Source organism: Protopterus annectens, chromosome 1.part1 (assembly GCF_019279795.1).
Source record: "Protopterus annectens isolate FY-2018-M chromosome 1.part1, PAN1.0, whole genome shotgun sequence".
Lineage (NCBI taxonomy): Eukaryota > Metazoa > Chordata > Ceratodontiformes > Protopteridae > Protopterus > Protopterus annectens.
Window position 1 is genome coordinate 1,694,604,627 of NC_056726.1, and position 27,232 is coordinate 1,694,631,858.

The 27,232-nt window shown below is 40.9% G+C and overlaps 1 protein-coding gene across 1 annotated transcript in view; it reads right to left on the reverse strand.

Annotated features, from left to right (window-relative positions):
* Window positions 1–10,206: 10,206 nt before the first annotated feature.
* Window positions 10,207–27,232, reverse strand: part of LOC122816599 (uromodulin-like) — a 257,810-nt gene continuing 240,784 nt past the window's right edge. The window contains exon 6 of the mRNA XM_044089502.1: window positions 10,207–10,368. Within this exon, the coding sequence (XP_043945437.1) occupies window positions 10,207–10,368 (162 nt within the window). The remainder of the gene's footprint in view (window positions 10,369–27,232) is intronic.

Sequence of the window (27,232 nt, forward strand, 5' to 3'; positions counted from 1 at the left end):
AACTTTCCCACTATCTTCATTACCACCTTGGTGGATATGAGCATCCTGAGGCAATGTAGAAATTGTCTCATGTTTACTGACAACCAGTTAATTATTAAACACCCTGATATGGTATATGAGAGATGTATTTACACAACATCACTTTAGGCAAAGCTCAGTGCCTTCTTTGAAGGTTGGGCATCGGCTGTAAACTCGGCACCGTAAAAATCAACTGCCAATCATTAGCGGACTGGAGTACCCCTAACCAGGAAAAGCAGAAAGACTTTTTTAGACTTTAAGCAAAGCTCTCATATGAAAGCATTCCTAATGATAATAAGGTTGTCAGTAGTACACATGCAGCACCCTTCACACACAATTCAAAGTAGACACACTGATCCCCATATGCTAAGGTACTTCATTGTAACCTTCCTATACCCCAAAGACTTCCTAGATGAAGTACACATAACAAATACCATAAGCAGCCCCAAATGCAATTTTTTCAAAACAATACCCACATCAAAGCATACAGACACATCTCATGGCACCTCTACTTTTAAGCCCATAATGCAAACTACCACACACTCCAACATTTTGTTCATTGGAGACTCCATTGTGAGACACAGTGATGTCCCTCTCACCAGGCTGAGTAAGGAGAAAGTCTTGGGGCCATTATCTGCAACATTAAACATGCTCTCAGGTTATTGGACCACAAGTACCAGTATGACTCAGTCATAGTCCATGTGGATGTAAATGACCTGAGATTTACCTTCCCAGACTATATGAAGAGAGACAAAATGGAACTCTTGGAATATGTGTCTCAACCTGATATGAGCCTAGCAGTGAGCATTTTAACTTCTCAAACGATGATGCCACAATATGAACAAAATATGACTAACTTTAATAGTTGGCTTAGTTTCTGGGGTCATTCTAAGGGGCTGCAATATTTGTCAGCATGGAAGGAGATGGTCAACATACAATGCTGCTTTGCCAGGGATGGTCGGCACCTCTACCCTCTAGGGTTTTGAATATTAACTAAAACATTGTCCTCCCACATAGTGCCTTTTTTTAGGTAATGCCAAACTGAAAGTACTTCCAACATAGCAAACCAAAACCAAGAAAATCTAAAGGTATTACTACTCAATGCTAGGAGTCTAAACAAAAAACTCCACTCCCTAGAAGCTGTCTTTACCCTAGAGAATGCTGACTTCTGTGCAGTCACTAAGACATAGTTTAAAGCAGCAGAGAGCACACTGACAGTGCCAGATTATAATGGTTTCATTTAGACCAGCTACTACACAGACAGGGACTAAAGGGTGAGGTTTCTCGATTTACGTCAAAAATAAATATATCTCAAGGCTGGGCAAACAGGCCAATGCATTTGAGCTTCTCCAAGTTCAAATCACCATAGGCAAAATCTAATGCCAATTCCTTGCAAGCTATAGGTCCCCTTCTATGACCCAGGAAACCCATAACATTTATTTAAACATATTGGAAACACTCACCATCCAACCAAATACCATATTCATGAGTGACTTTAATTACCCCACTATTAACTGTGAATTATATATGATACCAAACATACAGCCACAGAGATTCCTGGATTTTTGTAAATACAAACTCTCTGGACCAGATTGTCAGTACACCTACCAGGGGTGCGACCATACTCAATCTGGTCCTCACTAATATGAGAGATGGCCGCACACCCCTTAGTGTAATGTCTTCTGTGTTAAGATAAGACTACAAAATGGTCTCCTCTGAAGTGAAAATAAAACCTGGAACCCCAAAAAATCCTGGAAAATTCAGGAACTATTCTAAAGCTAGCTTCCTATTGTTAAGTGATAGTGGATAACCACCAACACCAACAAATATAATAAAATAATTAAACAACAGCCGCAAATAAAATATACAAAATTTATTGCACTCTAACACCTCAGCCAACAAGCCTTTAAGGATTTTATCTGTGGCTATTGTTTCATTATTATTAAGTGATAGCCTGGCAACATTTCAAGTCCCCCATAAACCATGAGAACACTGCTGCCTATGCAGAGCTATTAACAGAAACCCTATAGAGGCAGCTGTACCCACCAAAAAGAAGTATAGAACTAACTCAAAAAACAAGCCACCCTAGCGGAATCACAACATCAACAGGCTGTATAACAGAAGAAAGAAAATCATGGCAAAAATTATGAGGTACAGCACCTAGCAGGATAAAAGAACCCTCATCAAACTAAACAAACAACTCAGAGGACAAAGGTGGGCCATCTACAATCCCTAGAAACTACAGACCAATAAGTCTCACTAGTCTCATCTGCAAAGTCACGGAAAGCATTATCATGGAAATGATTGATAATGACATAGGAAACCTGCAGACACTGGACACAACCCAATATGGTTTCATCAGGGGTAGGTCATGCCTACTCATCCTGGTGGATTTCTTTGAGAAGGACACCAAATGAATAAGGGAAAAATGGGTCACACTGCCTACCTTGACCTGGACAAGACATTTGATACAATACTCCACTTGGGAATTGTTGACAAACTCAAGTGATTAGGTACAAATCCTTATGTTACTTGGTGGATAGCCAGCTATCTCACAGACAGGATGCCGGAAGTTAGAATTGCTGGTTCCACTTCTACAAAGTAGCCATTCACAAGAAGAGTCCTTCAGGGATTAGTGCTAGGACTGCTCCTTTTTGCCATTTCATTCTCTGAATTCAAGGCCAATGTCAGTGGCATCTGGCTGACTAAATTTGCAGATGACTGCAAATTAGGAGCTGTCATTGTATCCCCTACTGACCAGGAAGGGCTGACACAAACAAACAACTGGTGTCAGAGCCACCCAGTAAAACTAAATGCCAAGAAATGTGTAATAGTATCTGTCAGGAAGTCAAACACCCCTGGTAGCTATCGTATTGACAACACACCTCTAAGAGTTAACCCAGTAGTCAGGGATTTGGGGACACACATTAACAGCAATTTAATCTTTCACCATCACATGTCTACAGTAGTGAGGAAATCATTCTATATTGCACAACCTACAAACAAAGGCTTGGCATCTAGATCCAAGGAAGTCATTATTCCACTGTATTTGGCATTCATCAGACCTATCATTGAGTACAATATCCCTTTTGGTATGTACCTAACCAGGCATAGCCAATAATTGGAATTTCCAAAGAGGTACCTCGCTAAAAGAATACAAGACGTAAGTAACATGTCCTATGTAGATCACCTCAAGGCCCTATCCCTGTATTATGCCTACCATAAGCTGTTGATGGAAGATCTATGCCTGGCATGCAAGGCATTGTTAGACCACACTCTCTGATGGATCTCCTGCATATCTATAAGACAAACAGGACCAGAATTCACGTTTTAAAGACGTAAACCTTTCCTGTGATATAAATATGACCTCCTGGAAAGACAGGTATGTATCCCAGAGGCTACCACTTCTCTGGAATAAGCTCTCCATCTATGTAAAGCAGAGTTACTACCTAACACAATTCAAGTGTAACTTGGCCTTGGGCACTTGGATGGGGATCATGAAATTCATCCCTGGTTTGCCACCTGTGTCTCTAATGGATGCATTCAGCCTATAAATGGTTCATCTTCCAGGTCCCTTCTTGTAAATAATTTCATCAACCAAGCCACTGCTTACACTTACCAAGGGTACAAGAACTTGTCAGAGATTTGGGGTGCATGGCTAGGCTTAAAATGACTGTTATGGTTGTTAGCCTAGTAAACATCTATGAACCCACTAACCTTTTTTAGTGTGTATTCTGACAAATTGTGAAAGTATGAGAAATGTTTTATCTGTAGTTTCTTCTTCTGAGGAAAACTCTGCTTTAAATAACTTAGTTTCTTCTATTGCACAGGTCATTGCTCATTGTTTTCAGTTTATGTATGACCCTGTGATATTTCTTCCATGGCTATGACCACCGGTACTGTTTTAAGGAGCTTTGCATGACTGCATTGTCAGAAACTCACAAATGATGTTAAAATGAGATTTTAAATTGTCCCTTGGATAAAGATTTAATGTTTGACCACACTGATGCAGTTAGGATCAAAAGTGTGAAGAAAGGAATTTTCTATCTCCTCATTCAGTTTTGGCAAAAACAGACTAAACAGTTTTAATATCCCTTGCAATAATCCATGTGAGACCGATACAGTGTTATCTAAAATCTATTTGGTCCTAGCATCAAAACCCTTTATAATTTCAAATCCCAGTGCTGGGGTTTGTCAGAAAAGAGAAAGTTTGTAGGAGAAAACAGATATCCTTGAATCCAGGTCTCCTCTTCTTCCTCCCTGATCCAAAGCAGTCAGTCACCACAGATTTTTGGACTTTGGGGAGCAGTTTCAAGCTGGATAAAAGTACAAGAGTTGTGGAGAAGATAAGGGCAGACACAAGCACATACATATTTAGAAGATGCTTGCCCTGATCAAAGCACTCAACTCTCTGAACCATCTTTGGCCCCCCAGGACCTCTTCATGTGGTTTCTGACAATACCACAGTCAAGTGGTACATCAACAAGCAAGGGGGGAAGTAGGTCACACTACAGCTGCAGACTAGCCATGTTAACTTGGAATATAGCTTCATAGCACAGTCTTACTCCACAGGCATCCCACATTCCATCAAATCAAAACTGTGTGGCAGGGAATCTGAGTAGGACCAGAGCACTCCCTCATGAATGGAATCTATATTGGGGGGGGGGGGTCTTCCAAGATTTGATCCAGCTGTGGGGAGTTTCTCAAGCAGACCTTTTTTGCATCTTCTTTGAACACTCAACTGGCAAGATTCTGTTCTATGGCTCTGTGCAAGAAGGCCTGGGAGACAGATGACTTTTCTTTGGACAGGAATATTCCTGTATACATTTCCACCCTTTCTTCTAATATCCAGGATTCTTCTGAAGATTCTGAAGGAATTCCCCAAGATTATCATGGTGACTCCCTCTGGCCTTGGTAACTGTAGTTCCCCTTTCTTTTGGAAATGGCCATGGCAGTTACCACAAGCTTCCTCACAGACTAGATCTGTTAACATAAGAACAGAGATTTTTGATACACTCTGACTTCAATCATCTTCAGCTGTCTGACTGGATGATATGGTCTTAATTTCTTTTAGGTGACTGTTTACTGAGCATACAGCAGGTTCTAATGGACACAAGAAAACCTGCTTGTAGAAAATCATTTATTAGCAAAAGGAAAAGGTTTTCTAATTAATGCCAGCAACATAACCAACATCCATTTAGGGCTAGTTGTTCTCTTGTTTTACTACGCTATGGCCTTTCTTATTCCTCTATCAAAATCTATTTATCAGCCATTTCAGCATATCTGCCCATGGATCCTCCTCTTTCAAGGCAGTCTTATGTCAAAATGCTTTTGAAAAGGGTTTTGCAAAACAGGCCTCCAACTAAACCAATGTCCCCTCCTTAGGATCTTAACTTTCTGTTAGAGAAGCTAACATTTGCTCCATTTGAACCAGCTGATCTATCTGACTTGAGTTTCCTAATATGGAAAACATTTTTACTGATTGTTCTGACCTTTAGAAGAGGAGTATTTTGAGTTTTAAGCTGTTATGGTTAGGAAACACTATTTTGTTTTCCATAGGGATGGTTTCTTTCAGAAGTAATCCTGCTTTCATGCCTAAAGTGGTATCTGAGTTTACTTTAAGCCAAAATATCCATATCCCTGTTTTCTTTACTGAAACAAACATGAGGAAGTAAGGAAACTCCATGCCTTGCATGTCAACAGGCAACTCAGATATTATCTTGATAGAACTAAATCTTTCAGCTCTTTAGATCAATTCTTCATTTCTTGTGAATGTAGGAAGAAGGGACAACCTTTGTCAAAACATAATATTTTCAAATGGTTGTTAATTACTTTTTGTTACACTCACCATAACAAATGTATACCAGGCAGGGCCAGGGCCCACTCTACCAGGGCCATGGCTTCATCCATGGACTTTAAGAGAGGTTTATACTCTAGAAATATTCTAAAAGCTACTGTTTGGTTCTCTGTCCATACCAGTACAAAGCACTATAAACTCGAATCCTTCTCTAGATCCAGAACAAGCTTTGCTAGATTCTTTCTCCAGGGACTCTTTGCACTTCCACCTCCCAAATTTAGTTAGATATTATAATCTGCCCATATAGCTAAGGCTACTGCTGCATTGATCAATATAAAGAATACAGTACAATTGAGTAAGTTGAACTTAACATAACAGCAGATGTTCGAATGATCACTGCTTCAGTAGCTGCTCCCTCTCTACATCTCCTGTGTGTTTTGATTTGTTTTTTATGCTAGGGGATAGACATTTTTTTTGTTGTTTCTAGCATAGTTCTTTCAGGGATCAGCCTTACTCATTCTGCTGGAAGGAAATCTGTGAAGGGCTTGCTGCTCAAATTTGTCTTTTAGTCTGCTCAGCTCAAGCTGCTTGACAGTTTGGGCATATGAAAAATAACTTGAAGCTTTGGAAACTGGCTGACTGTTATATCTGTAAAGTATGAAAGAAAATGTAAGTGTATTAGGAGGTATGAGTATGTGACAACATGCATGAACCTGAAATGTATTGTACATAGAGACATGACAGTCTGCACATAGTGGAAAGTTACTGAGAAGACAGACTGAAAGTAGTAAACATGTCTATATATGGAAATGCATCCGATTTTCTTTTTCTGCCTAGAGATGTGATTACATCATGTTACTTTAAAGCTAAAGAAGGTGTTCTTATTGGTTAATCATGTGTCCAGTATTCCCATTTGTTCAGTGTTACTTTTCTAATGAGTTAGCATTTAATAGTCTATATAAGCTTCAGTTTTTGTTTGGTCTGGGACTCGCCCTGATATTTCTCAGTGGCTCCTGCACATGTATTTATTTATATTTTATATTTATTTATTTATTGACATTTGTTAACAGGGTTTGTCCAACTGAGCTTGTGGCCCATTTTCAGTGGAGACCCAAGGAGAAAACCTCCAGTAGTACATTTTAAACAAGTACAATTTTAGACAATATTGATATAATAGCAGTTACAGCAAAAAGATTCACACATGCATAAAGTTAAAGTTGCATTAAAAAGAAGCTAAGTAACACTTTTACATTGATATAGTTCAATAAGTCAACAATAAAAAAAAATTGTTTGTATAAAATTATGCAAATGCATAGTAGACACATTGGAGAGAGAGGCGTAATGAGGTACTAAGTGTGGTCCTTTTGAGGGTGCATAAAGGGAAGGAAGACTAGGTAGGGTCATGGCAAGGTTCTGGAATTGAGAAAATAAGCTTTTGGTTCATTTTTAAAGTGTGAGGTGTGGGAGATTGAATGTAAGTCAAGGGGAAGTTTGTTCCAAGCATGGGCAAGGGAGTGTTTGTAGATTAGTTTGTCTACTGACCTTTTTGGGTGGTAGATATCAAGTAATTGTTGGTTAGAAGTACGGAGGGTCCAGGATGGGATGTAGATGGAGACTAAGGAAGATAGAGATGGACAGAAGGAGGGTTTATAAAGAATAGAGTGTAGCATATAAAATTGATAAGATAGCAGAAATTGGGGAAGTTCAAGCCATTGAAGAGAGTTTAAAGAAATGTAGTGGTGTGAGTTGTATGGGGAGTTAGTAATGAATCTGGCTATTTTATGGTAAGTTTGTTGGAGTTTGTTTAGAATGGAGGCCAGGATATTGGTAAGAACTGGGACAGCGTATAAGATGGAGGGGAGGAGGAGTGCCTGGCCCAGGGTAAGTCTAGATTCAGGGGTTAGGAATTTTTTGTTCTGATATAGCAGACCTAGTTTCTCGTTTTTTTTTTTTTTATACATTGGAGTATGTGCAGGTTGAACTTTAGTTCGTCATCAATAATGACCCCTAGGAGTTTTGTGTGGGTGTCAGGTTGGATAGTTGTATAGTTAGAAGATGTAATAAAAAAGGAGGTTTTGTGATGAGAAAGAGAATGGGGAAGGAAAAGTAGGAGTTTGGTCTTTCTGGGATTATGTGCAATAAATGTTGCTGAACGAGAGGAAATCTTTTGTCTTTTATTTTACAATTTGGTGCCGTGACTCTGATCTGATTTGGCAGTGCTCATGGCTGGTGGATGTGCTGGTTTATGGGCCCATGACAAGATTTTGTCTTTTCTTACAATATCTCCACCAGTGCCTTGTTTGGATGAGAAAAAAAAAACAATTTCTGCAAAACAACCACATGGCGCCTTAAACATATTTTGCTACAGTTCCTCTCTTTCAGTCCAAAGGTAAGTGGCATGTCCTGTGCATGCATGTGATGTGTGATTGAGGGATTAATCGAAAAGTTCTGGTGACATAAGTATGCATGTGTGAGTGTGGGATATTATGACGTTGATCATCGTTTTTTTTTCTGTATTAAGCAGGATACGTAAAAGTGATCATTACTGATCATGGGAGCGAGTGTGGGAAGTTTAAAGGAGCCAGAAAAAGGAACTCCTACAGGTTATATGTACTTTTGTGTGTACTTACGTGTGTCCTGGGACAGTTGTTCATATTTGTCTCAATGGGTCTCCCTCACAGAAGATGATGCAAACTTGCATTTGCCAAACACGGAACTTTTAATAGAGATATTTTGTGAAATTTACAAACCAAATTAAAAAAGAAAGGGAAAAGGGTCCCAGGGATGTGTTGGGCAGTGATCAATGATTGGCTGGCTGAGGCAAAAGATAGGGAAAAAGATTCCATTGTTTCTAGTTTAAAAACAATCAAGAAAGGCTGAAATGCCAACTACAGCGCTTAGCCTATACAGCTAAGAAGTTAGATGGTGTTAATGGTAAAACCATGCAAGAACCTCCTATTAAGGGCCTCTATCTGGTGGCAGAATTATCTAAGCTACAAGTCGTAGAATCCTCTGAAGATGATAATGTATGTTTCCCCCCTTCCTCCTCCTCTCACTGCCCCACCTGCCTATGTGACAGACGAACTACCACCCGCTGCTCTTTGGCAGCCACATCACCCACCAGAATAAAGCTAGGAAGCTACTCCGCCATGTCAGGGGCAGGATGTTCAGCGGCAACGTCGGCATTCTGACCCACAACAGTATAGCCTAGACTCCACGTCACAACTACATGGGGCTTCTGGGGGCTGCAATATGATTTAAGGGACAGAAAAAGGGAAAAAAAAGATAGAGGAGAAAAAGCCACTCATCAAATGCACTTCAGGTCTAAGTCTAGATACCGAAAGGGTGGAGGATGTCATTGTTCTTACCGCCAAGGCCCTTCTGGCCAGTATCCAATAGTTATTGATGGCGAGGCTGGTTATTATGGTCCGGACAAATTTAATTCTGACTCTGCCACCTCTTCCTCTTTGGAGGATGATGATCACTTAATGCCGCTTAGGGAAATCCCTAACCCCGCCCACAGCCATGATAATCAGGCTCCTGCTACTATAGTTGTGCCCCAGGTGTGGTCCGCAGTGGACTTCCAAGCAATAACAAAGTCACTGACTTTGATTTGCAGTAATCTGGTGAAATTCCAAAGAGTACTTGCAAGCAATGTAAACCTTCAAAATCCTACAATTGAAGAAGTTTGCGACATACTTCAGTATGTGGTCCCTCCTGATTTGTTTAAAAGAATATGGGATCATGCAAATGTCCCTACTCCCATCTACAAACATGGTACACAAGGCGATAATGGGTTCGAGGCAGTGCAACAACGTCTGAAAGATGTCCCACCGACCCCCAACTGGTCAAAAATCAAAGCTGTCATACAGAAGGAAGATGAGTTCATTGAGGATTTTTTTAACTGGTTAACTGAGGCCTTCGAGGCATACTCCAGTTACCCAGAGCCCACAGAGGGCGCAGCTGCTAGTGGCCTGTCTGCTACCTTTATTGATGGTTTAAAATCTCTGCTCAGATATAAATTAAAGGAGGTCTGCCTTAATTGGCCCAGCTTGGGCCTGCATGAATTAGTTACTCAAACCCAATATCTGTCGGATTGGTTGGCCCAACAGCAAAAGGAGTTGCAAAATAAATTATTGAATGCCCAGATCCATATGTTCACTGCTTTCAAGCAGAGAGGAAGATGAAGGGGCAGGAGAGGAAACTCTCAAGGAAGAGGTAGGGGTGGTCAAAATCACAACCAAAATTACTTTGGTAATCATCAGCAACTTCAGTAGTCAGCCCCACAGCAACAATCTGAGTGTTATAACTGTGGGAGACATGCCATTGGAGACATAATTGTCCTTATCTTGCTCAACTGCCACCATCCCCTGCCAATAGCGACAACCCGGTCACATCTGAAATGTCAAAGCAGGCCAATCCTTTTTTGCAGCAGTGGAATTTGGCCTGGACTCCACCAAATTGGTCTGAGGGCCATAATCAACCTCAAGCACAATAGGAATTCCATGAACAGTGTCAACAGCAATTGTTTCCCTTGCTACCAGTAGACCAAACTGGGCCATACGTTTTGCAGACAGTTAAAAATGGTAGACACTCCTTTTTGATAGACACTGGAGCTACTAAATTCATATTAACCTCGCCCACCGCAGTAGGTATTACTCTTTCAAACAAATCTACAAAAGGGGTAGGAGTATCTGGATTGCCTATAGAATACCAAGAAACTGCACCATCACTGGCCACCTTGGGCCTCCTACAAGGGGAACATGCTTTCCTTGTAGGACCATCAGTGCAATTAAACCTTTTAGGCAGAGATTTGCTCTGCAAAATGGAGGCTATTATTTTCTGTACTGAAGATGGTGTTTTTATACAGGTTCCCCCAGATAGTCATAACGAAGCCCTTGGCCTTCTTGGTGACTCGGTGTCTTTGCAAATCCTAACAGTCCCAGATCCGTTGATGGCAAAGCATTTAGATTCATTACCTACCTCCTTGTGGACTGCCCATTACAATGATGTTGGGTTACTCATGTCTGCCACTCCCATTCATAAAATGTTAAAACCTGGTGCTCAGCTACCTTCGGTACCCCAATACCCGCTTTCTAAGGAAGCAGAACAAGGTATCCAACCAGTAATATCTTAATAGAACACTCCATTATCATTCCCACAGTGATCCCGTGTAACATATCAATTCTCCCGGTCAAGAAACAGGGAAGGCAGGCCTATCATTTTGTGCAAGACCTCAGACAAGTCAATAAGGCCGTTCTACCGGCCTTCCCAGTAGTGCCTAACCCTGACTATACTCAGCTGTATTCCCCCAGCTGCCGAGCACTTCACGGTAACAGATATTTCTTTTGCCTTCTTCTTTATACCAATCCATGTAGACAGCCAGTATCTGTTTCCTTTCACATATCAGGGGCAGCAATACACTTGGACAAGATTACCGCAAGGGTAAGTTGAGTCCCCTACACTTTTTTCTAGAGAAATGTTTTGGCAGTTACAAGACCTTAAATTACCAACCACTTCAGTCCTGGTTCAGTATGTCAATGATATACTCATCACTTCTGTAACCAGACAGGCGTGCTTAGATGACTCACTACTAGTAGTTTGGTTTCTGGCTCAGCGAGGATTTAAAGTTAATAAGGCTAAGTTACAATTTTGCCAGCCTGAAGTTCAATATTTGGGTCACGTTATTGCAGCTGGCTCTCACCGTGTTCTGCACTCATGCATCAAAGCCATTCAACGGGGCCCTAGGCCCACCACCCAGTGTCAGTTAAGAGGATTTCTGGGACTGGCAGGTTATTGTAGACAGTGAGTTCCTAACTTCTCGGAGCTTTCAGGATCACTTTTACCTCTGTTGGAAAAGGATGTAACCAATCCTTTGCCCTAGTCAAACGACCATGAAGCTGCTTTTCAAGCTATCAAATCAGCTCTAATGAGCCCACCCACTCTGGGTCTGGCTAATTATAATAGACCATTCTTTCTATTCTGTTCAGAATGAAATAAGTAAGCACTGGGCCTCCTAGCTCACCCCTGAGCAGGAGGTTATAGACCAGCATTATTAGTAGACATGGCAAGTCCTTTAACCCTGGGCCATCAAACGGTACTAGCAGTACCACATGTGGTACAAGCTCTCCTCCTAAAGACTAGAACCCAGTATCTTTCACCAGCCAGACTTACAAAGTATGAGATCAATTTGCTTGGTAACCCTGTGTTGCAAATTGTTCGCTGCCCACCACTAAACCCAGCATCTTTGATTCCAACAGATACTGAGGGAGAACCCCATGACTATGTGTGTATGTGTGTGTGTGTGTGTGTGTGTGTGTGTGTGTGTGTGTGTGTGTGTGTGTGTGTGTGTGTGTGTGTGTGTGCATGTGCGTGTGTGTGGTTAATTCTGTGCTTCCTCCTAGAATCGATCTTGCTAACACCCCACTCACCAATCCTGATTATGTTTGTTATGTGGATGGATCTTGCTTATGTGATGAACTTGGCCAATTAACAGCAGCATGGGCAGTGTGTTCTCCACATGAAGTAATTTCTACCTGTAGGCTACCACCAGGCACTTTGGCCCAAGTAGCAGAGCTCATGGCATTGATGCATGCATGCAAACTGGCAGAAGGAAAAACTGTTGCTATTTATACTGACTCTAGATATGTTTATGGTGTTGTACATGATTTCGGGACATTGTGGAGAGAGTGTGAATTCCTGACGTCCTCTGGAACTGTCATAAAACATGCCTTTTATGTTGATAATTTACTAAAAGCCTTACTCTTGCCTTCGAAAATTGCTGTTGTAAAATGTGTAGCTCACCAATCAGATGACTCTTGCAAAACAAAAGGCAATGTCTTAGCTGATTGGGCTGCCAAACACGCTGCACTAAATAGTGCTGTTCAGGGAAAAGATATGCAGCCTATATTTCAACAATGTATGCAGACATCTTTGTTGCCTCACAGCAAGAGGTTCTCTGGTTCGATCCTCGGCTGGGGTGCCTTCTGTGCGGAGTCTGCATGTCCTCCCTGTGGTCGCGTGGGTTTCCTCCGGGTTCTCCGGTTTCCTCCCACATCCCAAAGACATGCTGCAGGTGGATTGGACACTCTAAATTGGCCCTAGGTGTGCGTGTGAGTGTGCCTTCTGTGGAAGGTTGGGCGCCGGGCTGGCAACTCGACACCGTAAAACTCCACTGCCATTCAATGTGCGGACAAGGTGATCCGCTGTGGCGACCCCTAACCGGGAAAAGCCAAAAGAAGAAGAAGAAGAAGAAGTATGCAGACATCTTTGTTCACACATGATGTTTTAAAAGCTTTACAGTGCAAAGCTACGGAAGCTGAAAGAGAGACCTGGCAAAAGTTTCAGTGCTTTAAAAATGTGCAATCTATTTGGCAATACCCTGACGGCAGGCTCATCTGCCCAAAATCTATGCATCTCTCTGTTATAAAGGCTTACCATCTACCTTCCCATATTGGCATCCAGGCTTTACTGAAATTGATTCTCCGAGACTGGTTTGCCCCCTCCCTCTCAGCTTCTGTACACCATTTTGTGAACACTTGTTCTGTATGTTTACAACATAACATTGCAAAAGGGACTAGAGCCCAACCTCAACCTTTGCCAAAACTTTAGGGACCTTTTTGCTCTTTGCAATGGGATTTTATTGAACTACCATCTTGAAATAATTTTAAGTATGTATTAACTATTGTTGATGTCTTTTCTGGTTGGTTAGAAGCATATCCTTGTGCTAAAAATGATGTTGTCTCTGTAGCCAAGAAACTATGTTATGATTTTATCCCCAGATTTGGAGTTCCCTGTACTATCTACTCTGACAGGGGTACACACTGTACTGCTCAGTTAACTCAGGCACTGTGTTCTATGTTAGCCATCACGCTAAGGTTTCACTGTCCTTACAGACTTCAAGCCTCTGGCATTATTGAATGAAAGAATCATACATTAAAGACTAGGTTAGCTAAACTTATCTCAGAAACAGGTATGACATGGGCACAAGCTCTTCCTCAAGTGTTGCTTTCCATTTACTCTCAGGTTCACCCGACAAAGGGTCTTGCCCCTCATGAAATAATAATGGGATGCCCCATGCGTCTTCCCATGACTCCACTTCCACCTTTTTCTGCATTTGATAATTTTGATGCTAATGTTATACTTTACTGTAAATCTCTTGGTTCTGTCTTACAGCAAAACCATAAACAAGTTGCAGCAGCCCAGCAAGCTCCAGACCCTTTCCTGGAGTCCTCTCTGCAACCTGGGGACTGGGTATACGTAAAGTCCTTTTCTCAAAAAACAGCTCTCCAACCTCATTGGAAAGGACCCTTTTTAGTGCTCCTCACCACCTCTATGGCAGTCCACCAAGACTCTCCTGAGTGGATCCACGTGTCACAAGTTAAAAAAGTCAAACCATCAGACTCTCAACAACCTCTTCCATTTACAGCTGCTGCTCCTGCACCCATTGCAGCTCAAACCAGAAGTAAAACTGACACACTTCAGCATGATGACTGATTATAAAATGTTATTCTATCCTACATCTTCAGTACTACCTCCTGCTTCACCAGTGCAACACGCCTTTCCTCAACATTACAGAATGGTCATTTTTATCAGCATCCTTATTGTACTGTTTTTTTCTGCTCTGGCCATTTCTCTTTACAGCAACTATTATTTCAGTTCATGGGCAAGCAGCCTGGCACCCACCTTTTAACACTTACCAAGCCATCAAATATACCTATGCTTCCAGATTCAATGTTTCTGACTGCTGGATCTGTGCCGCTATCCCCTCTTCACATGACGGATTGCCATTGATGGCTAGCCCTTTATCTACTAATAATTATTCCACTAGCCTCTTTAATATTTCTGGGGGACTGTGTAAAAAGACACATTCAGATCAAACTGTATCTCTGACTTTGGCATATCGACAACAAGGCGTTGTATGCCTAAAACAAAAGGTAATAAAGAAAGTCGGATCAAGCAATTGTAGCATAATGATTCAGAGAGTATGTGCCATCACAAACTACACAGCCTTACAGTCAATCAATGGTACATCATGAATAGGTCTTTTTCCTATTCAGTGTGGTGGGCCACCATATCTGCACCATTCCGGAACTATTCAGACTGGCAGACCTGTAATGCAATTGGAACAATGCTGGGGCCAAAGGAGGTATGGTCTTTGAAAATAGCCCTACAATGACAAATTATTCACAACTTTCACAACTTAAGCTAGACTTATATGATGTATTTTCCCAAGTAGTGTTCAATAACAATGCCACTACAAACATTTCTACTATGCTCTTAGAAGAAGGATTGTATTTTATATGTGGTAGAAAAGCATATAAATGTACCAGGAAATTGGTCTGGTAGCTGTTTCCTGGGTTATCCTATCCCAGCGATTCACCATGCTACTTCACTACCCCAAGGAAGATCAAAAACACTCGAGAAATAAAAGCACCTTCCAACCCGGTGGGAACGTGGATGCATCATGGATTTACAACCACGACCTTGCTCATGCAAGTGCCAAAGGACTTTTTCACAAGGACCTAGGAGATGTTGTCATAGCTGGAGGTCTATCCTACCAGCTTATGGAGCAGTAAAATCAATTTGAGAATTGAGAAAACTGTTTAAACTTCTTGAAGTCTTAAGCAATGCTACCTTTTCAGCTTTAGAGTTGGTAATGGATGAACTAACTTCTATGAGGACTGTAGTCCTCCAAAGTCACATGGCCCTTGATTTTGTAATTGTGGCTAAAGGTGGTACTTGTGCTTTGATCCATGAGGAGTGCTGTACATTTATTCCTAACAATCAGCATGAGACTGAGAGTCATCTTGAACACATACAAAAGGTTTCTGAACTCTCTGAAGCAGAAGAGGCCGATAGCTCCACTTGGGCTTGGCTAACCAATCTCTTCTCCAGATGGGGAGAAGGTATATTTAAACTTATTTTAACAATTACAGTATTAATCATTTTTGTCTTTTTGCTATTGTTTATAATAAAAGCCTGTATCTTAAAGCTTATGTATTCCAAAACAAATAACAAAGATCCTAACTTTTGTATGCCAGCAATGACTGATGATGTTCAAGAAAAAGGCAGTATTAATGATGAGATTGACAAACTTAATAGCATGGTCATGTTAGAGTTTAGGACAATGTATGAGTAACTAAATGGTGATGCTTACAGAGCATCAAATGGGGGATTGTAAAGTATGAAAGAAAATGTAAGTGTATTAGGAGGTATGAGTATGTGACAACATGCATGAACCTGAAATGCATTGTAGATAGAGACATGACAGTCTGCACATAGTGGAAAGTTACTGAGAAGAGAGACTTTCTGAAAGTAATAAACATGTCTATATATGGAAATGCATGCAATTTTCTTTTTCTTCCTAGAGATGTGACTACATCATGTTACTTTAAAGCTACAGAAAGTGTTCTTATTTGTTAATAATGTTTCCGATATTCTCATTTAGATTCAAAGGTTCATAGGTTCATAGGTTCATAGGTTGATACTAGGCTATCTGCCATAGGGCATTTATAAGCCTAGCCAGAGTGTGTTTGGCTTTTGCCACTCTTTTAGATTACTTGACTGTGCCTCTGTATAGTAGGTCATAGAAGATAGCCCTTTTAAGGTTAGTTTACTGTGCCCTCTGTCTAGTAGGGACACAGAAGAGATCCCAGGGGTAAATCTACGATTTCCCATCCACTCGTCAAGATTTCTCTTGAAGAGGGTCATTGAGGGGCTCTGCCTAACATGGATTGGGATTTTGTTCCAGAGTGAGGGGAGCCTCTGGGATATGAATCTGTCCCTCCAGCATGTCCTATTTATTTCTGTGCTGATGTTTAAGTCCCTGGAGCATGTAGCTCTAAGGGATTTGGATTTCCTGAGGTGGAGCATGGCCATTAATTCTGGTTTGGACATGGCTTTATACGTCAGGCACAGATCGCCTCTGAGTAGGCGGTAAGCACCTGAGTAGAGCTGGAGTTTCTTTAGCCTAACTGCGTAGGGCAGCTGTTTGTGTCCCTTGATCCTCTTGGTGAGGTACTTTTGGGGTCTTTCCAGTTGCTGCAGGTGTCGGGTAAGGTACATCCCAAATGGGGCATTGTATTCAATTATGGGCCTGATGAGTGATGAGTAGAGGGGCACAATGACCTCTCTTGATCTAGATGTGAACCCTTTCGTGATAAGTTGGGCTATATAGAAGGTCTTTCTAACCACTTTGGCAAAGTGATTGTCAAAGGAGAGATTGCTATCTACTTGGAGTCCCCAAATACCTAATTACTTCTTCCGTACTTAATGGATTACCATCTATGTGGTAATTTGTGGGCACTTTGTTTTCCCAAAGGGGATGACTATGCACTTTTTGGTATTTAGCTTTAGGCCATGGCTCTGGCACCAGTTATCCGTCCCTGTGAGACCCTTTTGGAGGATGCTTGTGTCAGTCAGCGAGTCGATTATGGCTCCCAGTTTGCAGTCATCTGCGAACTTGGTCAGCCATAGTCCTCCCATGTTAGCCTGAACCTCAGAGAAATATATACTGAACAATAGAGGGCCCAGGACTGAGCCTTGTGGGATGCCACTTGTAACTGGTTTAGAGTCTGACATGACACCTGCAATTCTGACCATGCGGTTCTATCCCTGAGCCAGTTTGCAACCCATCTTGTGACATAGGGGTTGATATTTAAGCTGTTAAGCTTATTTATGATGCCCGAGTGGGGTATTGTGTCAAAGGCTTTTGTGAGGTCCAGGTAGGCTGTGTGGACTACCTTCCCTTCATCTATGGCCTTGGTGACTGTTTCAAAGAAGTTAACCAGGTTCAAGAGACAAGATCTTCCCTTAACAATGTCGAATTGGGTAGGATCCAGTGTTTGGAGGTTCCCAATGTCTTTGTTTATGAGTTCCATGATGATATGCTCCATAGCTTTGCAGACCAGGCTAGTCAGGCTTATAGGGCGATAGTTTCTGGGGTCCATTGTGGCACCACCTTTGTGGAGTGGGACCACTGTTGCTGTATGCCATTCCTTGGGTACATATCCTGTAGTAAGGCTGAGATTGAACAGTGACTTTATGTGAGGGTTCAGTTCTTCTTGGAGCTCATGTAAGACGGAGCCCGGGACACCGTCCGGTCCCATTGATGCTGTGTGTTTTGGTTTGGAGAGGGCAGCTCTCACCTGTGCATCTGTGATGTCAGGGAGGCTACACTCTGTTGGGATAGACATTAGTTCTTTTGGGGGGGAAGGGGGGAGAAGTTTGCACTGAACCTGTCTGCCAGGATGTTGGCAATGTCTATGGGTTCAGTATATTTTTTGTCATTTTACACTAACTCAGAGCATATCTGGAAGTTGCCACCCAGGTTCCTGACATAACTAAAGAAGGCCTTGTGATTATTTTTAGCGTCTTGTACAATTTTTCTTTTGAAGCTGGCCTTAGATAATTTTATGAGGGATTGTAGTTTCTTGCTACTACTGATCAGAGATGCCTTCCCTTTTTGGGATTTTTCTCTATAATGTAGTAGCTTCCTCCTTCTGTGGTATAGCTTATTTATGGCTGGGGTCCACCAGACAGGTCTCCTGCCTTTGAAGGAGTGAGTCTTAGTTTTATTTGGGATAGCACAATCCATGCATTCCTGTAGGTGTCCATAGAATGCGTTTGTAAAGGATTCTGTGGTTTGGGCCATGTGAAGTTTGCTTTTGAGAAGTTCTTCACCGTGGTTTCCTTGGCTGGGGGTGGGGACGGGATATGGATGTCCAGTGAGATTAATTTATGGTCAGATCTTACCAATGAGGGGTATACCTCTGGTATGGAACATAGAGTCCCCATGTTGGTGATGATCAGGTCCAATATGTTTTCCCCTCTTGTGGGAGTGGTGACCAGTTGTTCCATAGAATTTGAGTTTATAAATTCTAGGAAGCATTGGGTGAGGGTGTTGGGGCTTGAGTAGTGCTCCCAGTTTATTTTTGGGTAGCTGAAGTCACCCAATATGATGGTGTTTGGACAGACCTTCATATTCTCCAGTGCTCTCAGGTAAGCTGAGTGGGGTTCCTGAGTTTGGGAGGGTGGTCTCTAGCAGGCTACAAACTGTAAGGCAGTTTTGCCCACTGTTAGTTGCACATGGATGGTCTCTGATGCTTCGTGCAGTGCCACTAACCTGGAGGTGTGGGTATCTTTGATGAATATGGATACTCCCCCTCCTTTTGTGGTTCGGTCCAAGTTTTGGGGCCGAAAAGCATGGTATGAGGTATAACCTGGTAGTGCTGGGGTGCTCTTGGGAGCCTTGAACCAGGTTTCTGTTACTGCACAGATATTGATATTCTCCATACTGAGGAGAGCCTTGAGTGTGTGCATCTTGAGGTTTAGACTTCTGGCATTGAGCAGCATTACCCTTAGTTTCTTTTTCCTTGTGTTGTCTATGGAGGTGGGTTTGTCTTTTGAGCCTTGCCTAAAAAAGGCACTATGGGCGTGGCAAGAGCCTTAGCCAATATTCAAACACCCAGGAGTGACAGGTGCAAGCCGTCCCTAGCGAAGCAACGTGGCTTGTCGAGCATGTCATCCCAGGCTGACAGACACTGGATCCCCTTTGAATGACACCACTACTTTGACCAATTGTTAAAATTGATCATTTTGTCTTTATACTGTGGCATCATTCTTGGTGAGGGTAAGGGCTACTCAAGGTCAGGGTCATACCGGCCTGGGCTACATGATCAGAGAGCTCCTCTATGTCTCTTTTCATGTAGTCCAGGTAGGTACGTCTCAGGTCATTCACACCAGCATGGACAATGATGGAGTCATATTTGTACTTGCTTTGGAGTGACCTGAGTGCTTGTCTTATGTGGCGGATCCTGGCATCCAACAGGGAACTTACACTGACCTTTTCCTTGTTCAGCCTGGTGAGTGGAACGTCAGTGTGTCTGACAATAGAGTCACCAATTACAAGTGTATTAGGTGTGTTGTTTAGCCTTAAGGGCTGTGACTGTGTGGCACACTGACTTTGTGAACTATGTGATACGTGGGTATTGTTGTGAGGTAGCGGTTGCTTGGATGTCTGCTTTGCAGGTCTCTACTGCTTGGGAAGATTTTTATTTAGAGCCTCCGAGTATGTTTTTGTGTGTTTATGTGTTTGGTTTGCTGTTGCAATAGGTCTATGTGAGACTGGATTTGTGGTGTGTGTGTGGTTACCTTCTCCACCTCACTGACTGCGCCAGTACTAGGTTGAGAGAGCTCAGCCTCCAGTTTGGCTATATAGTTGCATCTGTCACATATATTTGAGCTTGTTGGGAGGAGGAGAGGGTGGTCTGTGTACATAAGGCAGTTGTAACGTTGCCTCAAGATTCCCAGATTCACCAGCTGGACTGGAGAGTAAACCTGAAACTGACTTTTGGACATGCCAGAATAGTATAAGGAACTACTTTTTGACTGATCAAAAAAGACCAATAAGGAGCCAAGTACTTTAAAGGACTTAAGAGGGTGTAGTGCTTTAGTTTATTAGTGCTTACTTATAAGATTACTTATACGAGCAAATGCAGGGCTTTAGAATGAAAATGGAGTGCTTACTTTGAGATTTAGAACAGTTCTAAGTGAAAAAGTGAAGAGCAGACTTTGTGGAGCCGGGAATAGTTTAAACCCGTTTAAGCGGTGCTGTCCCATGCTGCTCTATTTGCAAAAACTGAAAGAGATAGGAATTGACCCAAAACGGCCAATAAGCTACTAGTTTCAGGGCTGAGACCACTCCTCCAGGGCAGATAGGCTGCTCAAAGCTCCCCACTCTCACTGGTGAGCAGAGAAGATTCCTCCTATCCAAGTAAGGATATGGACAACACAGGAAACTATACCACAGTCCAGACTTCAGCAAAACCTGAAATCTGGACCAATCTATTTCAGCAAAGGCGGGAAAAGAGAATATTTTTTTTTTCTTTTTTTTTTCTTTTTTTAGGAAACAGCAGAAAAAAAAACACAGAAAACACTGTAAATGCTATAAACAGGCAAGTGCACTTTAGTGTGTAGCCTACAACAGTTATACAATACAAAAACGACTTAAATTGATATAAAACAAGTGGAAAAACTGTAAAAAGCAGAAGGCAAATGCTATTTAAACTTTTAAAAGCACAGATCAGTTAGAAATTCACTTTTTAAGCGGGAAAAGGTAGTCGGAGCAAAAAACAGAGAAAAAAACACTTAAATCTGGAAAAGTGTCTCTTGGGTCTCTCTGTTGCCTGTATCACACTGCAGGACACCACGAGGAGCTGTGCAGAGTTGTATACTGGCGCAAAACCATGCAAATGTGGGTTTTAAAGCAGGGAAACTGAAAGAGATAGGAATTGACCCAAAACGGCCAATAAGCTACTAGTTTCAGGGCTGAGACCACTCCTCCAGGGGCAGATAGGCTGCTCAAAGCTCCCCACTCTCGCTGGTGAACAGAGAAGATTCCTCCTATCCAAGTAAGGATATGGGCAACACAGGAAACTATACCACAGTCCGGAATTCAGCAAAACCTGAAATCTGGACTAATCTAGTTCAGCAAAGGCGGGAAAAGAGAATTTTTTTTTCAGAAAACGGCAGAAAAACACACAGAAAATGCTGTAAATGGTATAAACAAGCTAGCACACTTTAGTGTGTAGCCTACAACAGTTATGCAATACAAAAATGACTTAAATTGATATAAAACAAGTGCAAAAACTGTAAAAAGCAGAAGGCAAATGCAATTTAAACTTTTTAAAGCACAGATCAGTTAGAAATCAACTTTTTAGGTAGGAAAAGGCAGTCGGAGCAAAAAAAACAGAGAAAAAATACTTAAATCTAGAAAAGTCTCTCTTGGGTCTTTCTGTTGCCTGTATCACTCTGCAGGATACCACAAGGAGCTGTGCAGAGTTTTATACAATTACAAACTTTTTAAATCACAGATTCATTAAAAAGACTGGTGTTTTAGGCAGAATTAGTTAAGACAGCAAGAAAAGCAGAAAAGTGATACTTAATCTTTCCAGAGTCACTCTTTTGTCTCTCTGCTGTTGTAGACTCTGCAGAACACCTGGAAGGCACTTGCCGAGCTGAATACAAGTGTAAAAACTGTGCAAATGAAGTTTTTATAGCAGGGAAGTGAAAGAGATAGAAATTAGCCCAAAATGGCCAATAAACTACTAACGTCTGGGCTCAAACCACTCCTCCAGGGACAGGTAGGCTGCTCAAAGCTCCCCTCTCACACAGGTGAACAGAGGAATCTCCTATCCAAGTAAGGTAGTGGCAACACAGTAACGTGTAACACAGTCCTGGATTCAGCAATAACCTGAAAACTGGACTATACTAGTTCAGAAAGGTGGGAAACAAGTATATATTTTTTTTTTCAGGAAACAGAGCAGATACAATCAAAATTAGCCCAAAAAGGCCAATAAAATACTAACTTCTGGTCTGAAACCACTCCTCCAGGGACAGATAGCATGCTCAAAGCTCCCCTCTCTCACAGGTGAACAGAGAAACTTCCTTCTATACAAGTAAGGTATGGCAACACAGAAATTTGTAACACAGCCCTGGATCCAGCAATAACATGAAAACTGGACTATACTAGTTCAGAAAGGCGAGAAACAAGTATATATATATTTTTTTCCAGAAAATAGAGCAGATACAATCAAAACAACACTTTACCCAATTAACCAGTTAAAAAGCTTAAAACTGAGCCCTGTTCCAGCAGTCTTCAATCAGACAAGTTCTAATTGTACCGTCCTGCCACTAGCATACAGAGAAACCTTCTCCAAAAAAGACGGAGTGTATCAGGGCACAAGTTATACAAATAAAGCTAGATCCAGCCAGCCTGAATCTAGTCTATGCTACAGCAAACAAGGTGTACCGATTTCAGAAAGAAACAGTTCAAGTAAGCATGCGCAATAAGCCTTTAACTAGAAATTCCCAGATCAGAAGGGCAGAATCTAGCCTCTCCTCCCACAAGAGTGCAGACCACAAACCTTCTTAATGTAAAATAACTGGCCTGAAGCCCAGGTTCTTAACCCAGAACTAATACACTTTTTGAATAGCAGACACTGAGCCTTCAATCAGCAGTTCCCAACTTAGAAGGATGTACGCTATCTGTCTTGCCACAACAGTGCAGACCACAAACCTTCTTAATGTAAAACAACTGGTTTGAAGCCCAAGTGCTTAAACCAAGGGCCTTAGAATAACAGTTACAATTTAATCAGACTACTAACAAGCAGTAATAAAGGCAGCAGAATAAATTCAATTGAGTACTTTTAAGAAGAGGCAAAAGCAAAATAAGGTAATAATGTAGGTAGAACCACACATACAGTAAGGCAGGTGAAGTGCAAATTTTTTTTTTTTTTGAGATGGAGGAAACAAAGCTAATTAAGATACTATAGGGGAATGCCCTTCCCAAGTGCTCTCTCTGTACACTGCAGAGGAGATGGGACTGGTAGGGGTATCCAAAATCAAAATATGATCTCACTGTACTCAGTTGAGTGAGCAAATGAAATAGTTCCAGGAGGAGTGTGCAAAAAGAGATTTACAGCAGGGGCAGGCAATTCCAAAGCCACCAAGATTAACACCACAACAAGAAACAAGGAGAGGGGTGGGGAACTAACTGCAGAGAGACAGAGGCTCAATATTTACTGAATCAAAGGCACACAATATTTACTGACTCAAACCCTAAATAAGTGCAGAGAAAATATACTTAAACCAGCTTGCGTCCAGTTGATATATGCAGACAAGTCTCAGTAGCCGGCAACTCGATTTAATTTGATTACTAGAAATGTAACCAACACAGATTTTAATGCTAGCAGAAACCCCCAAGGTAAGTAGCACTAACAAAGGAATTTCAAAGTAGTCTAACAACTTTCAGTGAGCTCAGATAACTGCAGAGACAGAGACACAATATTTAGTGAATCAAAGACACACAATATTTACTGACTCAAATCTTAAATAAGTGCAGAGAAAATATACTTAAATCAGCTTGTGTCCAGTTGATATATGCAAACAAGTCTCAGTAGCCAGCAACTCGATTTAAAATTTTGTTCAGTGTTACTTTTCTAATGAGTCAGCATTTAATAGTCTAAGTAAGCTACAGTTTGTGTTTGTTCTGGGAGTCAGCATTTAATAGTCTAAGTAAGCTACAGTTTTTGTTTGTTCTGGGAGTCCCCCTGATATTTCTCAGAGGCTCCTGCACATGTGTAATAAAAGTTGCTGAATGAGAGGAAGTCTTTTGTCTTTTATTTTACATATCCTTGGCTGGATATAACTCATATAGCTAAGGCTGCTAAGCAGTGATCACTTAAACATTTACATTTATGGTACGTTCAGCTTACACAACTATGCTTTCCAATATTGGCTCATAGGTTTTTATGTTCATAGTCAGTTACAAGATTATTAATTTGTAAGCATTTTTAGAAGCCTGACCCTGCAAGGAAAAAAGTACATATATTCCCTGTAAGGTAAACAAGCCTTGTTCTCCCTCATAACAGGGGTGGGCATTCACTACTATACTGACATGGAAGACAATATAGTCAGAAAAATTAACTTGCAAAGTGGATGATGAAATTTCAAGCAAAACAGCAACGGTAACAAAACAATCAATCTACAACTCCTAGAAAATTATTGCTAAACAGTAACATTAACAAAGCAATCAGTCTTCAACTCCTTGAAAACTAAAGCAAACAGTAACTTTAACAAGATAACTCAGTCTCTGACCTCCTTGAACCTTGAAGAAAAGTAAAGGGATGGGCCTGTCCTATCCAAGAATGTGCCATGCTTGTAAATTACAAGAAGTGCCATGTGTAGAATGTCTGAGATTCATGTTGAAATCTTCCACCCATTTATTCTCGTTTTTACTAATAAGAATCGACATAACCTGCTCAAACATTATTTTTCTATCAGCAGGTTCAGTGGGGTCATAGATGCATTCTTAAACAGTTGCTGCAAAGGGGAAACATCCAACACCACACATCCCTCAAGGTGAATGGCAGTTTTGTCTGTGAGTGTCCTGTACCTAGAAATAAACCAATAACAATCTCAGGACAATGTTCATTCCTTTTAATTCAAGAAAAGGGAACATCTCCATAGGAGTGACAAAACAGTAAGCTGATTTTGTTGCTGAAGGTGAAGATTTGCATCCAAAACACATAATGTGTCACATGTGAAAGTTATGGTCCTCTGTACTGCTAACCACCTCCTTAAATAGGACTGTACTCTGTCACTGTTCAAAGACCAAATATTTACATAGGACATTCCTTACTTCTGCAAGTTTTTTGACAGGTTTTAACTTCCCCTTCAGTCTCTTGTATGAATTTTTCTTACCCTCAAAAGTCACAATGGGAGTTCCATGCTTCTTAGAACCTTGTACACCAAGAAATAGAAAATCCGATTAATTCTGCTTAACTATAATCTAAGGCAGTGCTTAGAAAGATATCTTTTCCTGAGTGCATAACATGAAAACTGAGGAAGAAGCAGAAACAGACTTGATTTGTGTGTGAGGGGCAGTTACGGAATCCTGTACCACTTCTACTACTCAATGTTCTACTGACTGCATTAAAGAATGGTTTCTATTTGCAATTGATAATTGTTAGTGTGACAGTCAAAACAAATTGTGATGTACTTTTAAACTGCTGACAATGAGGCATACAGTTGACTTTTATATGATGCTGTTTCCCATGTTTATTGTTTACAAAAATCCTATGCCAAATGACTCTAATTTACACAGAAAAAGCAGGATTTGGAGTATGTAGAATATTGCGAACACGCTACAAAAATGTACAATATTGATTGGATGTACTTTCACTTAACCCTTAAGATTATTATTGCTCAAAAGGCAAACAACTTTGTACATTGTTTGGCTAAGAAGAAGCACAAACTGCATAAATAGGCAATGCTTTCTTTTTTTAGTAATGTACAAATCTTCAAACTCACTCCAAGATGGCACAGTCTGTTTGGAGTTAAAGATACTAAGGAACTTAAACAAAAAAAAAATAGGCATTTAGGAACCCATCAATAAGACCACATGACATAAATAACACAGCCAATAAAATTTTGTACCGGTTGAATAAGAGGCTTCATGACAGCTGAATTAACAAAAGAGCAAGAGCACCTGCTTTGAAAAACATTCTCACTACTGAATGGTAAACATTAGTTATCTTTTTACACCTTGGTGAGGTACTGGAAAGGCATCCGTTTAGAAACAATAGCATCAATATAAGAACTGAACTATGCAGGTCTAGTAACATACAGAATGGTAATGGGAACAGAACAGGTAGAAGGCTGGAGTATGCATTAGCTAACAATACCACTGCCTGCAATCTGTATTTTCAATAAATACTGACCACTAAGTAGAGTAAAAAAAAAAAGAAATGGAAAGTAGTTGGCCATGTTTTTTCATACTATGTCCCCAACTCTTGTCATAGCTTTCATGTGCATTTGCAGCACTTGGTATTTGCTGTCATCCCAAATCATCAAGACCTCCATTTTATGCCTTTATTACCTAAACAGACTGACCCACAATATCCACAAGCATTTCTTTAGTTTCAGAAGCAGAGACTGCCATACCATTTTTCACAACTGTAGCTGAAGGTCATGAAACAGAAGTGAGTCATGGTGGTATTCCCTGCTGTGTTCTCAGCCATGACTCTCGCAGAAAACACGACAGTGTCACCTATGGAGTTGAGGAATTTTCCCAGAATTAAATGTCCCATTACTCCATAGAAAACACCTTGTGTCTAAACTATCAAGAAAACCAAATTCATGGAAGGACTGAAATGTTTAATAAACAACAAATATTGTAGTATAAAATGTATATAATCCAGTAAGCGCTTTCGTTTGGCTCCTGCCAAACTTTTTCCAACTGATCTAAAACATCACTTCCTGTGTGTTTAAATAGACAATACACTAAACATAATTAATAAATTAAACAATTAATGCATTTAAAAATTCAAATGCTTTAAAGTAACAGCACCCGTATAATAAGTAAAGTACCCATTCAGCACAGTTAACACATAAACGGCTTGAAAGAGATATTTCAAATGTCAAAATAACTAGAAAACTAAACCTAAAACTAACTATATTTTTTGGCTTTGGATATATCTATATATCGTTAATATTGTTTACATTTTATTGACATCATCCATACATAAGCTTGGTTACTTCTAAATTTGCTCGTGAAATAGTTCGTACACTATTTGTGTTTTACAGGCTTCATTCCTTCATGACCATTTACGGTTCTCTTAGTTTTAGGTTTAGTTTTCTAGTTATTTTGACATTGATCAGTTTGTTTCTTTTTGGCTCTTATTGTTTTGTGTCTAAACTAAAACATTCCATTTGCCTACCTGGACCAGCTCAGTCAACAAAAAGTAAATACATTTATTTAACCTTCTTCTTTCGGCTGCTACCGTTAGGGGTCGCCACAGCAGATCAACTGTTTCCATTTCTTCCTGTCTTCTGCATCTTGCTCCGTCACAT